This window comes from Theropithecus gelada, chromosome 2 (assembly GCF_003255815.1).
Source record: "Theropithecus gelada isolate Dixy chromosome 2, Tgel_1.0, whole genome shotgun sequence".
In the NCBI taxonomy this organism is placed as follows: Eukaryota; Metazoa; Chordata; class Mammalia; order Primates; family Cercopithecidae; genus Theropithecus; species Theropithecus gelada.
Window position 1 is genome coordinate 43,159,821 of NC_037669.1, and position 16,295 is coordinate 43,176,115.

The 16,295-nt window shown below is 51.9% G+C and overlaps 1 protein-coding gene across 1 annotated transcript in view; it reads right to left on the reverse strand.

Annotated features, from left to right (window-relative positions):
* ADCY5 (adenylate cyclase 5) overlaps positions 1-16,295 on the reverse strand; it is a 163,798-nt gene that overhangs the window by 26,937 nt on the left and 120,566 nt on the right. Inside the window, exons 8-12 of the mRNA XM_025375624.1 lie at positions 15,199-15,339; positions 11,358-11,380; positions 10,280-10,424; positions 8,645-8,742; positions 4,882-4,969 (exon numbers count right to left, since the gene is read on the reverse strand). Of these exons, the coding sequence (XP_025231409.1) occupies positions 4,882-4,969; positions 8,645-8,742; positions 10,280-10,424; positions 11,358-11,380; positions 15,199-15,339 (495 nt within the window). The remainder of the gene's footprint in view (positions 1-4,881; positions 4,970-8,644; positions 8,743-10,279; positions 10,425-11,357; positions 11,381-15,198; positions 15,340-16,295) is intronic.

Here is a 16,295-nt window from a genome sequence, read left to right on the forward strand (position 1 = left end):
CCTCCCTGGGCCCCTGTCTGTGATGCGGGGCTAGGGTATTGCAAAGATAAAAGGAGGGGATGAAATTGGATGGCAAAAAAGTTTAAGAATACAGCTCTTTGACAAGGAGCTAATAAAAGAAGCAGTAGCTCCTACTTCAGAAAAAGAAAAAAAACGTAAGAAAACCACAGAGGTCAAACCTGGCAGGTAGAAGGGGTCCACCCAGTGCTCTCATCACTTGGCCTTTCAGGAGTCAACTGGACATATTAGCAGAGGCAGTGTCCTGGAGGGGAGGCTCATGGGCTCTGAATTAAAAGCCACCTGGTTTTAAATCCTAGCAATAACCACTTCCTAACTATAGGATCTAGAAAAAGCTGTCTAACCTCTCTGGGCTTCCGTTTCCTCATCTGCAAAGTAGATTCAATAAAAGCCACCTTTGAGGCTCAGGAAACACAGCTTAAAGTAGCATCGCTTGGATGTGGATCCTGGGCTGTCCTGTCTTGAAAAACACAGGGGGAACCTACGATATGCCTCCTGGAACGAAGACCTCTCCATCTCCTAAATGAATGATGTGTGTGATGAGATGTGAATGGTGAGAGGAATGTGCCCCCTGAGCATGCAGGCAGAAAGGTGAACATGGGAATCCTAAAATCCTCACAGGATGGAAGGCACCTAGGAGGGGAGGGGTACTGGTTGCACGGTTAGACCCTATTTTAGAAATTGTGGACCAGGACTTGAGTTGGAGTGGTAGAAAGGAGAACCAGCAAGGTGGGCTTAGCTACACACAGGCTGCAGGGAGAGGAGAAGAGGCTCTGTCGGTGACTGCAGAGCAGACAGGGCCCACAGGAGGCTCTGGTCACAGATCCCAGGTGCTCATATCATCAGGTCCAGGGAATCAGTACGAGGTAGACCAAGAGCAAGCCATCAGGCTGGGGGATAAGAGAGATTCTCTCTCTCACACACACACACACACACACACACACACAGAGAGCTACGCAGCTGAGTTCCCCCACAGGGCCTATCTGTACCTAAGTATTTGGAGCTGGCTAAAGAGGGAAGGGGCTGCACTTAGGAGCCATGAGCAAACTCCCTATCCCTGGAGGTGATCAAGCAAAGCAGAGGCTGGCGCACCCCTCGCAGGGTTATCACTGGGAAATCCAGCCTCAGGTGGGTGGCTGGGCTCTCTCACTGCATGGGCCCCTTCCAACCTGAGATCCTCTGAGTTGTGGACAACGTGTGATGGTGAGCAGGGCTTTAACATGGTTTTCTCTAGGAAAAGCAGTTCTGGGGCCCAGGTCAGCACAGATGCCAAGGGAAGGAGCGGGGGTTTGTGCAGATGTGCAGACTTGCCCTCTAAGACAGCATCTCCAGAAGGAAGCACTCGGGGGGACGGTCCCTAAGGCAAGGCATCTGAGGGGCAGCGGGGGCTCTGCAAGGCAGCTGAGGCTCAGGAGTGAAACCAGGACTTGAGGACACGATGAAGACCAAGGCACCAAGTTAGCCCCACTGAGAAATCCAGGGGAGTGTGTGAGCTGCACTGAGCTGTGTCTGGAAAAGACTGAACAGGCCCAAGATAAAAAGGCCACCAGAGCACTTAGTAAGAAGGCAAAACCCAACCCAGAAAGGACCAGGGAAAACTGCTCCCCAACAGCCAGAGAAGACAATTCACTCAGCCGACACTTTCTCATATTTCTGTCTTTGAAAAGGTTAAAATATGGACAGTTTAAGGAAGTTAGTCCACGTTGTTCTGGGAAAATGAAAAAGTAAATGAAATAGAGAAAGAGACTGACACTACCTGGCTTGGGGGTAATTTAGGAACTGTCGCATCTCTTTGCAAAGCCACTCCCTGTGACTTCTGAGAGACTGAGAAAATGAGAAAAAGTTTCTGAGTTCTGGTAAAACCACAAATGTTTTTCAAAAAGAAAACAGAAGGACCCTAAACACTGCAGGCTAGTCAGCTTCATGTCAGCACCTGCAAAGGTGAGAAAATGAACTTCATTTGGTCAACCCACTTGTGCCATGGTGCTCAGTGACAGGCTGACATCTGCATCAGGGAAGAAGGGGTACTGTTCCCCGCCACGCACATGGCAGGAGGTAGAGCCAGGTAGAATCTCCTTTCATGTCTTCACCTGCAAGCTGTTTAACCCACAACACGAAAGAGGGAAGAAGAAGAAGAATTCAATGGAAAGAAGTTCATATTACAAATGACTTTTCAAATTGGGCTCTGCGTTCCAGAAAGTGGATAAACCCTGAGAAAATGGCTAATCAGGCCACGAGAGAAGGAGGCGGCAGGGATAGGAGCTGAGGGTGGGTGCTGGAGTCTATTTAATGGGTCGACCACCAGCCCAGAGCAGCAGGTTCCAGGCTTCATAAGCCACTCAAGTTCTTTAATGAAGCCTTCTATCTGTAAGATGGAAAAAGCAGGCTACCTAGCTGGATGGTATGGGACTGGGGGGACAGTGTTTGTGTGGCCTGGGGATGGAGGGTGAGTATTCCATCTACCAGCCCCCTCCCCCACCCCAAGGAAACTGAGGCCTCCACAGAACAGAGGCAGCAAAAATCACTGGGCTAGACAAAAAGAACTGAGAACATGCTCAGTGAATTTGGCATTGATAACAAAATAGGCAAATTCAACAAAAGAAGGCAGGGATGATTTTCATAACTCATCTTGAACTGTGGGGAAAAACCTCATGAGACCAACAATGGCCAGTGAAGGTGGCTGCAGGCAGGAAAATGGGCCCATCCTTCCCCTCCTCCACAACTGACTGCAAATCAGGAAACTCAAACGGAATGAAATCAGTAGAGCTCAGGTTCACCTAAGTCCCTAACAGCAAAGGAAGGAAATTTAGGTTCAAGCTTAAAAAATGGCAGACTATGCACAGCTTTGATTCTGATTTGAATGGGCTAATTAAGTGCCTGAAACAAACAAACAAAGAATGACTTTGCCTCACGTTCCTTACTTAAAAAGAAATGTTCTCTTTGGGGTTCAGCAAAATAACTTTTAACTATGGTGTACTTTTTTTGTAGGTGGTTGTGACTTTTCATTGTGGCAATATTTATACAACATAGAATCTGCCATTTTGACCATTGGTAAGTGTACCATTCAGTGGCATTAACCACACTCATGTTGTGCAACCAATATTGCTATCAATTTCCAAAACCCTCTCATCACCCCAAACAGAAGCTCTGAACCCATTAAGCAATGATGCCTGCCAGCCACTGGGAATCTCTAGTCTGCTTTCTGTGTCTATGAATTTGCCTGTTCTAGGCATTTCATATAAATGGAATCAGATGACACGTGTGACCTTTTGTGTCTGGCTTCTTTCACTCATTGTCATGTTTTCAAGGTCCTTCTATGTGGTAGCATGAAACGGCGCTGCATTCCTCTTCGTGGTGGAATAACATTCCACTGCAGTACACGGCACATTTTGTTTATTCATCTGTTGATGGATGCCTGGGTTGTTTCCACTTTGTGGCTATTGAGAAAATATGGTGTCCTTTCATAGCCACGGGATGAAGAAGTGGAACTGTCCACTCTGGATAAAGCAGGCTAGGGGGGCCTTGACAACCGCAAGACCAAAAGGCAGAAGTGGCTGAACATGGGGCAGGAGGGAGGTTGTGGCCTTGAGGAGGGAGGGTCAGTGGAGAGGCAGGGAACCAGCTAATGTTAAGCCCTACGACGCAGCCTATCAGATGCTACAATACCAGCAACTGACGGAGCACGCGGCTCAGCGTGGTGTGCTTCTCAGATGTGCCCGATGGCTCTGGCTGACCCTGCCCTCTCTGGCTGTCCACCTCTGCACCTGGCAGGGGAGGTGAACCACAGAAGGTGATTCCTAAGGTCCCTTCCAGTTCTGACAATCAGTCCAACAAGACCTTGACCATGATGTGACTATATAGTTAACAGACTAGTAACAGCCCTCTCTGGAGGGTGGAGAGAGAAAGGGGACTTTGGAGGGGATGAAGGTCCAATTCCTCCAGAAGGAAGACACGGTGCTCACTGCAGAAGAGGGAGTTATGGCAAGGCTGCACCTGAGTGCCCCACTGCCCACCCCAGAGGCTTGGCTCCCAGTGAGTGTCAGGGAGGAGTCAGAGAGGCTCAGCAGATGTGGGAGAGGCAGATCTGCCCCAGGGATGAGTGCTTCCTGGGGGCCAGCCTGCTGCGTCAGGGAATTCTGAAACCACTGGTGAAGAAACTGAGGGAAAGGCCTGATGGGCACGGCAAACAGGAACATAAGTGGTTTCTACCACAGACCAGAATGACCCGGAGCCAGGTCACATTGAGGGACACAGCCTGGACAGGGGACACAGCACGCCTAAGAGATATGGGAGAAAAACTCAGAACAAGAGCCACATTTCTGCCGCCAACACCAGCCGGCTGTGTGGCCCGCTTGGAAACACCGAATCACTCTGGGGCCACACTCCTCACCTATGTGCTGGGTGGCTCAAGACCTATAATCTCTGAGGTCCCCTCCAGGGAAAATTCCAGAGCACATGGGAGCACCAAAGTGTGTGTCGAGAGAGACCTCCCCCACGCCCATTCTCTCTCAGCAAATATTCACTGGCCACTGCTCTGTGCCAGGCTTGGTGCTAGGCGCCCTTCCTTCCTTGTGCATAACATGAACAGGCGCAGCAGCCACAGCATCTTCTGGTTGCAGAGATTTGCCAAGGGCAAGTTAAAGCAGCCAGTGAAGAACAGGTTCCCACTGACCATTTGCCCACCTCCAGGTGAGCTTGCTGCCAATGCCAATGGAGAGGTGTGGCTGGCATCAGGCACTCTCCCACCCTTGCCAAGCACAATACTTGGGCCCCTTCACATTTCAGGCCCCTGCGTAGGGCCCCTACCAGGGCTGAGACAAGCGGGAAGAAGGTGGCTGCAACCCAGCTGTCAGCTACACTCACCTTTACGCAGGAGTAGATCACAGACACAAACACCACCAAGGTCAGCAGCAGGGAACAGGTCAGGTAGAAGCTGAGCATGAATACTGAGCTGGAGGGAGAGAGGAGGGGAGGGAGAAGCCAGGCTCAGGTGGCAGGGCTGCAGCTTCTGGGGGGCCTGCCTGACAAGCAGGCCACAGGTCCCCCGTGCCCATCCTCACAGCTTCAGAGGGCCTGGGCTCTGAAATCCGGAGAGGGAACCTGAAGTTGCTCCATCTCCCCTAATCCACCACCCAGCCTTTTGCACCGACTGCCTGAGCAGGGCTTACACAGCCTTGCAGGTGGATTCTGGAGCCCTCCCCATAAGGGTATGGTTCTCTCCCTTTCCGGTGGGGACAGCAGCCCACAGGAAGCTGAATGGAGAACCAGGTGACACCTGATAGGTATTTTGCCTAGTTCTCAGCTATTCACTGATGTGCTTCATTTAGCTTGGAAGAACCACCTGGTGATTCCCTCCAAGTTGTCACTCACGGCTCCATAAACAACTGTGAAGGCTGAAAACTGATTGGATCAGTGGCCTTCATTTCTAGAAATGCCTTTGTCAGCAGCACAGCCAGTCACTCTTTGAGAAACAGGGGTGACTGTCTCTTTAGAAGGGCAGAATCTCTAAGCCCCACCCCCTTTCCACTGCCAGGTCCCAAAACAAGTCTGTGGGACTGCCAGGTCCCACAGTTTTTGCTCCTCTATTCCTAGCCAGTTCAACAAGAAAAATGCAAGGATTTCCCTCTGCCCCTCCTTTCAGATGCAGATCACAGGTGACCTTCAGAGCCACCGCGGGTGGCCACCCTCAGACAAAAGAGTACTTCCGGAACTTCCCATTGGCCCTCCTGGGGCAAGGGCTGGCCTGGAGACAACATACCCCGCGATACCACCAGGTGGCTGTTCAAGGGAGGAAGAGTGGCCTGAAGATGCCAGGTGTTGTTACGGGGTTAAAAGCCAGTGGGGGGCGTGAGAGGCAGGTGAACACCTCTAGGGAGGATTCAAACAGCATCTTTGTTCCAGGCCTCCACAGAAGCCAGCACTTAGCTGCCTTCAACAAATGGAACAAGAGAAACGAATTCTCTTCAGAGGAAAAGAAAGACCTTTAGAGTGGCTTTTAAGGCTTTCCTAGAGAGGAGGTGGCTAGAGAATGACCTCTGCCAATGTCTAAGCCACTTGGAGGGAATGAAGCCGTTGCAGGCAGGGCAGGTAACTGAGACGACCCAGCCCTCAAGACGCTGCAGAGAAGGAAAAGCAGCAAAGAGGCAGGACTATGCACTCAAGCTACAGGGACTGTCAGTTACAATGGGATTATAAACCAGATTGCTTTTTTTTTTTTTTTTGGAGACAGAGTCTCGCTTTGTTGCCCAGGCTGGAGTGCAATGGTGTGATCTTAACTCACTGCAACCTCTGCCTCCCAGGTTCAAGTGATTCTCCCACCTCAGCCTACCGAGTAGCTGGGATTACAGGTGTGCACCACCACGCCTGGCTGATTTTTGCCTCACCACGCCTGGCTGATTTTTTGCATTTCCACTGTGTTGGCCAGGCTGGTCTTGAACTCCTGGCCTCAAGTGATCCACCTCCCTTGGCCTCCCAAAGTGCTGGGATTACAGACGTGAGCCACTGTGCCCGGCCTCCAGATTGCTTCCTGATACTTGTGGGTCCACATCAGTACAGAAAGATGGGGTTTTATGCCAACAAGGAGCCCAGCTCTGCACAGCCTCAGTGCCGGTGTCAACCAGGGTGGAGCTGGCTGCCAGTGCCTGGTTTTCACCTGTGGCATCCAACAGAGTCACGGCAGATACAAATGTAAGGGAGAGCTTTTCATTCTTTTAATAATGTTGTTAAAAATAAAATACATGTCGACATCATGTACCTCCTGCTATGGTACACGGAGAAGGACACATCATCACTTCAGTGGGAGCCTTGCCAAAATCTAATCATGAAAAAACATCAGACGCACTCAAATGGAAACTACAAATTCATTGGCCGGTACTCCTCAAAAGTGCCAAGGTCATGAGAGACAAGCAAAGGCTGAGGAACTATCACAGATGGGAAGGGATGGAGGACATGAATTAACTACATGTGACGCGGGATCCTGAAAAGGCTCCGGGAACACAAGCTGGATAGTGAGGGGAAAACGACGAATTAGAATAAGGTCAGTAGATGAGTTAATAGTATCATTTTAGTGTTGATTTCCTGGTTTTGATCATTATACTGCAGTTACAGAAGTTGTCAACATTCGGGGAAACTGGATGCAGGACGCACAGAATCCCTCTCGGCTACTTTTGTAACTTCTCAAATACCATTATTTCAACATGAAAAACAGAAGGTACTGGCTTTGGGGACTCTTTAGATGAAGCAAGGCTTAGAAGATATAACCAAATTCAATCAGTGGATTTTGAGTAGATCTTGGCTACAAATAAAACTAAAAGTAGAAGACATTTTGGGGGACAGTTTGGGAAATTTGGATATGGACTGGGTAGTAGGTGATAGTAGGGAATTTATGTTAATTTTTTTGGTATATAAAGTATTGGGGTTAAGGAGGAAAATGTCCTTAAATTAGGTGTACATTGAGGTTTTTATGGGTAAATGTCTTTATGTCTAAATTTACTTTAAAACAATCAGAATAAAATAGATGAAACAAACACTGCAAAATATTAACAGTTATTCTATCTAGGGATGGGTACTGATTAGATTAATTAGTTTACTTTTCTGTGCATTTGAGGAATTACATAATAAAAAGTAAAAATATGTATTTATGCATACACTTATATGTATGTGTGTACATATATGTATAGGTGTATGTGTATAGGTGTACATACATAAGGCAATTATGTTTCTCTTCCCAAGTGAGACTCTAATGTGAATGACAATTTAACAAACACCTCATTTCCAAAAGCCCTGCATACTTCAAAGTACCCCCCATAGAAGCCACAGGCTTTCTCAGTGACACAGCCAGTCCTCAGAAAAGTTCAGAAACACCTCTTTGTGAAATACTTTCAGAACTTGAAATCCATTCTTAGAAATATCCACAGTAGTAGAAAACCTGCATCTTTTGAATATATATGTATTTTTTTTTCCCCAAGAACTAAAGGTTACACAGAAAGCGGCCCAGGGAATACTTTGGGTGACTCAACTGTCAGTGGTGGGGTGGGTTAATGGGACGAGACAATTAAGTGATAAAAAGGCATCTCTTGACCAGGCACGGTGGCTCACACCTATAATCCTAGCACTTTGGGAGGACAAGGCGGGTGGATTGCCTGAGCTTGGGAGTTCGAGACCAGCCCGGGCAACATGGTGAAACCCTGTCTCTACTAAAATACAAAAAATTAGCCAGGCATGATGGTGGGTGCCTGTATTCCCAGCTACTCAGGAGGCTGAGGCAGGAAAATTGCTTGAACTCGGGAGGCGGAAGTTGCAGTGAGCCAAGATGGTGCCTCTGCACTCCAACCTGGGCAACAGAGTGAGACTCTGTCTCCCTCCCCCTAAAAAAAGCATCTCTCGTACAGCTAAGCAGCGACCGGTGAGAAGTCGCCCATCCTGGAATGAGCACATCATCTTCCTACCCAGAGAGGTCAGAGCCCTGGCTTCCTATCCCACTGAGGGCACACTCAGAAACTTCTCTCCCTGCCTGAGCAAGCGTAGGCCAGACTCCCTGCTCTGCTCTCCTAAATGACCACCCCCTCCCAACCCTGGGATTCCCTGCAGCCAGAGGAAGGAGCCCAAGAGGGCTGGGGATACTCACTGGGGCACGATGGTGATCTGGACAAAGCAGATGAAGAGGAAGACGAGCGAGGCACACGCCACATAGGCACCAAATCGGTCGTCTACCTGCTTGGAGTACTGAGAGGAGACGGGCATGGTGAGAAGGGCCAAGACACCTGGCCCAGTCCACTCCAGCCCTGTCAATCCCACACACCCAGGGCAGCCACTCAGGGCTGGTCACCTGTGCAGCCCACTCCCACAACAGGGAAGACCCGAGGACCAGAGCCAGACTTAGACCCCAGGAAACCATTCCAGATCACCAGACGGTGGTGCCTTTGGAGAGGGCAGTTGAGAGGGATCTGAAACCTTCTGCAGGTGGGTCACCTTCAGAGTAATCCATACTGATCACGGCTGTACATGACTGCACACCATCTACCCGCTAGGAAACATGCCAGGTGTCTACAGGCCTCATCCAGCACCCCCACAACAGCCCGGGAAGTCAGAATATAACGGCTGTCATTTCTTCTTCAGAGATGAGCAAGCTGGGCCTCAGAGAGCTCAACAAGATTTGTCCAAAGTCACATCTGGGGCTCCTCACCCCAGCTCCTCCCATGATACCAATCAGCCACACTGATGGAGGTTGGGCTGGCACAGTCACCCAGAGTAACACCCAAGTCAGGTCCATACACTGCTGGTCCCTTTCCACAGCTCCACCTCGCTGATTCAGTGTGCTTGTCTGGTTGAATGCTGATGAGCATACCCCAAGTCCACTTTAACTGAACCCTGGGGAGACGCTGCCACATAATGCGAAGAGAACTGACTGGACCGGGATCTGGCTCCAGCTCTGTCGCTGCTTCACTGGGTGGCCGAAAGCAGGTCCCCCAACCACTCTGGGTGTTAGCTTTCTCATTCACAATGTGAGGAAATGCAACAGAGAGATCTTGACTATCCCTGCCAACTTTACCACCTTGAGGTCTCAATGTGACAAAGCAGTTGGGCTATCCATCGACAATGATAATAACAATAATGCAAATACCAACGAATATGCACCGAACGCCTACTGTGCGACAGATACTGTGTCATACATAGAAACTCTGCTGGGCATGGTGGCTCACGCCTGTAATCCTAGCATTTTGGCAGACCGAGGTGGGTGGATCACCTGAGGTCAGGAGTTCAAGATCAGTCTGTCCAACACAGTGAAACCCCATCTCTACTAAAAATACAAAAATTAGCCGGGAGTGGTGGAGGGTGCCTATAATCCCAGCTACACAGGAGGCTGAGGCAGAAGAATCACTTGAACCCAGCGGGAGGAGGTTGCAGTGAGCCAAGATCAAGCCACTGGACTCCAGCCTGGCCAACAGAGTGAAACTCCGTTTCAAAAAAAAAAAAAGAAATTAATTTCATCCTCACTATAACCCTATGAAGTGGGAATGTTAACTGCCCCATTTTCTAGATAATGAAACTAAGGCACAGAGAAGTTAAGATGTATCCCTTCCAACCAGGGAAGCTTCCCTAGAACTCACATCTTCCTAGGCAGTGCAGCATCAGAGCTGGGGAAAATGAGGCCACCCCTTCCATGGTGCTGGGGGCGGGACGGAGCTGTACTGTTTCCTTGCCCTCCTCCTCCTGGTCCTGATTCAGTACAGAGGCCTCCTTCCCACCCAGGGTGCTGTACCTTCTTCTCTAAGTCAGGCTCCCTGAAGGTCAGGAGAAACTTGCGGACGTGCTCAGACCGCAGCCTGTCAATGCTCCTGGCGTCAATGGCGCGGCCCAGAAACTCATCCACTTCATCCTCAGGGTTCGCACTCTCCTGGGCATTCCTGGGGAGCAGAAGCCACGGGCGTGAGACAGGCTGACCACAGGGGCACCAGCAGAGGGCTGGCTCTTCCGACCATCCCCCCAGACTCTCAGAGAGGCCCAGCAGCTGTCCACCATCAGCCCAATCAGGGCAGCGGGAGCTGAGACTGAGACCAGAAGCCTAAGCCCAGCTCTTAACAACTGCACAGGTGAACAGACAACTGCCCAAGTCTCAGCCTTTCCGGCTTAAGGGGGTTGTTGACAATAGGCTTTTCTGACTCTGTTAACATATTATATTAGCATAACAATGTGAGCTACCATTGATGGTTTAATTGGACTTTCCCTACAGCTAACAGGCTTTGCTCTTTACCCTCCAGCTCTGCTATCCTCCTGAAAAGAAGCCCTAGATCGGGCAGCGAGAGTTTCTGCGGGTTTCTGCCACGGGGACTGTGGCCCACCTGGTTTCTTTCACCCAGCTCAGGGCACTCTTGAGAAGCAGGTTTCATATAGACTTGAGTGCTGACCTTCAACACCCTGTTTCTCAGGGTAAAGCCCAGTCCTGGAGTGGAATTTCTGACAGTCGTGAGAACCAGAAGTGAAGGAGGGAGATGTGGGCATTGCCTCGGGGCACTGGATGCCAGGCGCTGCTGACCAGTGTGTAAGGTCTGCACTTTCCTGAGGGAGCCCACGTGTGTGCACACATGCACGTGCATGTCACGGAGATAAAATGGGCAGTGCTGAGCCCTGTCCTTCTGCTGGGTGGCCTGAGTTCCTGGGCTGCCCTAGCCTGTCTGGGGCTGCTGCTGACCACCTGACGGCTACGGGGGGCTCCATTCACTCTCAGCGAAGACTGCAAGAGGGGTCATTTTCCATGGAGTGTGGAGAAACCAAATGATAAGGTGGATTGGGAGATACCCCTAGACCTGGGAGCAGGAATAAGGAAGGGCATTACTCACTTGTCCTTGGGGTCTTCAAAGCCCTAAAAGAGGATAGAGAGAGAAAGAGAAGAGAATGAGAACAGAGAGAACCCAAAGCTCAGAGGCTTCTAAAAGGCTGCAGCTCATCTCTCTACAGTCTCCCAAAGGGCGTGGACACAGAGAGGAGTGTCACTCAGGACCTCCTTCCTTCCTCCCTCCGTTTGTCCCTTCCCTGGCAGTGTGGAGCACTCTGCTGGGCAAACAGAGTTCGGCAAACACTGGGTGAACCCAAAATCCAAATGAACACACCCCTCTTCATTCCCAATGAGGACACAGTTTGAAAATACAAAAAGAGGGATTTATGTTCCTCTCCATGAGCCAGGGCTATCAGGCACTGAAACAGACATGGGGCCCTGGTGGCACACAGACTCTACCCCCAGCTCTACCCCCCGCTGAGGGCTCCGGGGAGCCTCAGCAGCCTCTGCAGTCACCTCCAAGTGACCAACTATGGGCTCTGAGCTCCTCCCAGGCTGCCAGCGCCAGCCCAGGATGGCCTGGTAGTTGTCTGCCTAGGCAAACTGCACCCTTCTTGTCCTCTGAGAATGGCCAGACCCTCCCTCCAGGCTATAAAGTGGTCCCACGTCACCATCCCAGTCCTGGGCTGGAGGCAGAGATGTCACTCAAGTGAGCACTCCCTCCGGGGGGCAGGCCTGTGCCTGATGCTCCCAGGATCCCTCAGAGCACAGGCGTGGCGGGCAGTGGAGAGCTGGACAGGCGAGCTTCCCACGGAAGACCCCCTGCAAGGGGCTGGCCCACTCAATTCCATCCCAGGAGCTGGTAAAAATTCTACTACAGAACCGAGAAGAACTGAGCTATATTACATGCATGCTGGTCTCTACGACTCAAAAATAGGCCGAAATGTTGTGAATAAGCCTGTTCTGGCTTTTCCCGATGCTCCTTTGGTCATCTGTTGAGGCTGGTGCAGGGGACCCAGTTTTTCTTCCTGTGCTGAGTGGGGGGCCGGGATCATCCTAACCACACTGCTTGTCATGTTGGTGTGGAGAGCTCAGTGCCAGGTCAGTATGGCAAGTTGGTAACAGGACAGATAACACTGGTCCACAAACCATGGCAGGGGGACTGTTAAGAACACAACGGAGTGGACTGGGCTCAAATCCCGCCGCCTACTTACTCTAACAGTTCCAGGACAGCGGCTACTTGGCCTCTCCCAGTCTGCCTACACTCCCTCCTGCAGCACCCGGGCCCCACCCTACTGGCCATTCCTGGGTTTGGTGAGAGGAGCTCGAGCCCACATGTGTCCTCCCACTGGCAACCTTTTTATTAATAAATAACCTTAAAGACCTTATGACACAAGTGCCTAAGCATCAACCAGCACGGCTCATCACTGTGTTTTAGAAGCTGGGTAAAAGCTGGAAAAAGATTTAAGAGGCACTGCTGACTCCGAGTTCAAACCTAACAGCTCTTGGTCACTACTGTGTGCTCCCGGGCCCCCATCCCCCCTTCAATGGACTATTTCTCATAAAACTCATCCAGTATGGGCAGCTCAGGGTGAAAGCTTGCCTTCTGTGGATCTCTCTCCAGGATTCCAGGCACGTGTAGCACGGAAAGCCCAATGGCCCTCGTGGCAGCTGCAGAACCTGTCTCCATCCCCAGCCTAGATATTCCCACTGGCCATGCTGGAGTGGCGCCCAGAGGCTGGTCATTGGTGGTGGTCCCCTCAGGGGACACCGGGCCCAGCCAGGACAGGAGCCTCTGTTCCCACAGCCCTGTTCCTCTGCACTCCTTCCCCTCCCTGCTGGGCAAAGCGACGAACGCTATGGAGGAGACTTCCTGGCAGCCTCCTTCTCCAGAGACTGTCCCTTCGCCATGACAGTCCGGACTGTGAATTCTTCCAAAGTTCCTTGTCCTAATGATGAACAATATATCTGCCAACCCGGTGCCTACTGTCCAAACTATCTCCTTTAAGACTTCAAGATAACTAAAGATACAGCTTATATCAAACATCACTAAAAAATAACTTTCCAAGAATTCTAAACAGAAAGAATCTCTCACCACCAGTCCTGCCTCCCTGCCGGTTTCTCCCTGCCCTTCCCCGGCCACCTCTCTGCCTTCCCTTCCTCCCCATCTCCCTCCCCTACTCCCCAGCTTCCCCTCCACTTCCTGCTCAATGCTCCATGCCTCCTCTCTGTCGGTTCTCCTGCTCCTCTTTGCTATCCCTGCTCTCAATCCTTCCCCCTTTCCCCCTTTCCCCCTTATCTTTATTTTGAGATAAGGTCTCGCTCTGTCCCCCAGGCTGGAGTGCAGGGATCATGGCTCACTGCAACCTCAACCTCCTGGGCTCAAGCCATCCTCCTGCCTCAGCCTCCCAAATAGCTGGGACTGAAGGAGCATGCTACTATGCCTAGCTAGTTTTCCTTGTTATTGTTTGTAGAGTTGGGGTCTCACTATGCTGCCCAGGCTGGTTTCAAACTCTTGGCTGCCCTGACCATGTGGGTACAGAGTCTCCAGGAGACTATCAAAGGGCTGGGGTGACAATGGGGAGGATCGCCAACAGCTCTTTGCTCAGGGGAGGGAGGGTGGTGGCTGGAGCCTTTAGTGACACTGACCAGGTCTGTGGAAAGTCAGGTTTGGAGCCCTGGGGAAGGCCAGGTTTCTCCACTCTGCTGTCTGGTAACCCAGGGCCCCCCCTCCAGAGGTGTCTCTGCTGTCAAAATGTTAAATGGGGGTCTTGGCTCAATTCACTTTTCTTCCTGTACATTTTCCTTAAACTTATATCATCTGCTACTCGTTGGCTAATAAGGAGCAGAGCGACTGGGTCCCTGCCTGTCCCCTCCTCCAGGCTCCTGGCTCTCGTCTGCTGACTCCGCTGGATGTCCACGGAGTCCGCCTCTGATCCCTTCTGCCACAACCTCAACCGAGTCTGCTCCAGAGAGCCCAAGCTTAGAGCTACTTGTGCAACATGCCCCTCCTTTGCTAAGTGGCCACACAGAAACACACACACACACACAGACACACACACAGAGTCCCTGTGCCATCCCTCGGCCCTTCCCGGCATGGGTGACTCCCATCTGGGAACCTGGTGCCCCTGAGCTGAGCAGCATGCCTGAGGGGCAGAAGCCAAGCTCTCAGACAGAAGGAGAGAAAATGCCACCACGGCAATGTGGCTTCTTCCTCCTCTTCCCACCGAATCCATCTTCCTGTCATTGCTGTCAGAGCCCAGGCAGTGCATCCTGAATTCACCTGTCCTGGTGTGTGCAGGTCCCTGGAGGTGGGGCTGACACCCAACCATGGCCTCCCTGACTTGCTCAGGCCCTGTGCTCCCACTGGAAGGCTGGCATTAGTGGGGGGTGTTTCTCAGCAGAGGGCAAAGGGGACCACCACCTGGCACTTCCCAGAAAGCACTAGGATAGTTTCTGAGCAACTCAACCAAAAGATGTGGTTTCACTTGCCTGGGAAATGCAGGAGGTGCTGGAAGAAGGTATGACAAGCTGGTGCCCACCCAACTCCCCAGGGCCTCACCAGACAGTGCCAAGAGACAGCTGGAGGCTGTGGCTGGCCGAGTCTAGCCAGACATGCCTGCTTCCAGGCTGTGCCGCAAGCTCTGCCAAGAGGGAGGGAGGAAGGGGTGCTGCCAGTCTGTTCCAAAGCCTAATGAGGCATGCCATGGGGTGGTGGGAAGAGCTTGGGGCCAGAAGCAGGTGCCCTACTCCTAGTTAAAGTTGGGGCAAACCGCACTTCCATTTCCTTGTCTGGCTCCCCAGATTCCCTTGGGCAACACGAAGTGTCTGGTGTGGGCCTCGCGCCCACAGAAGGCCCTAGCCTTGAAGAGTGTTGCCCACAGACTGCCCCACCAGCCACTCACCATCCGCTTCATCTCCTTGGACACCTGGTTGCCACCCAGGTGGTTGTAGAAGGGGCGCTCAGCCCCCCAGTGAGGTGGGTTGTGCCCGATGGAGTTGGTTCTCTGGCGGTTCATCTTGGCGATCATGGCCTTCTCTTCTTTCTGGGAGATGAACATAGATGCATCAGCCTGCAGGCAGGGTCACCTAACGAGTCCAAGCGGCGAGCTCCTCACCCTCCCCCAAACACGGTACCTGGCCAGGTAAGGGGCTAAGGCAGCTGCCCTTTCCTCTCGGCAAGCCCTGGAGCCCAGAGCTCTGCCCGGATCCTGGAACATCCCAGGCAAGCATCCTGGATCCCTCCAAACTCCCTACTGCCAGCCCTGGCTGGCTCAGGTGGGAGTGGCAAAAGATGATGAGAGTTGGTCTTGTGAGAAAGCAAAGGGCTTGGGAACATCTGCCATTTGCAAAGAGTTCTCCCTATAAGTTTGACTATAAGATTCCATCCTGGGTGCCCTTCTCTCCTCTGGATGGCCTAGGCTCCCAAAGGCCTGAGCTGTCGCGCCCGGCTGCCCGCAGTGTGCTTCCTCCCCCTAGTCCAGGGGGCAGGGCGATCAGCGAGGGCTGAGCTTGGGTCTCCCAGGCAGCCAGGCCAACTCGTGCCTACACCTCCCAACTTGGTCTCTGGCAGGCTGTGGTGTCACGTCAGGCTTTGCTCATGGGCAGGCCAGGGCTCAGGGCAGGGTAGGGCTCTAGCTATAGCCTCAAGGGTGGGTGGGGCCTGATCTGAAGGTGCCCAGGGGGTGCCAGAGGGAGAGGAGACTTGGGATCACAACCTCTGCTCAACTTCTCCAAAATATGCTATAACAGAGAGGGCACCAGGACTCGCCTGGGGCCCAAGAGGGCACTTCCAAAGAGGTTTGGGTCAGTGAAGTTATGAGATTCAAGAGCTGACAGGCATTGTACAAATACACAAACAGAGTCTCAGTCTATGGGCCAACACACTCCCCAGGATCTTGTCTGTCTGTCTGTCTATCCATCCAAATGGGTGCAAGAGAGCTGGAGACCTGAGGCAACCCTCCCCTCAACTCCCTCCCTTGTCAGATAAGGTGACGGTGGG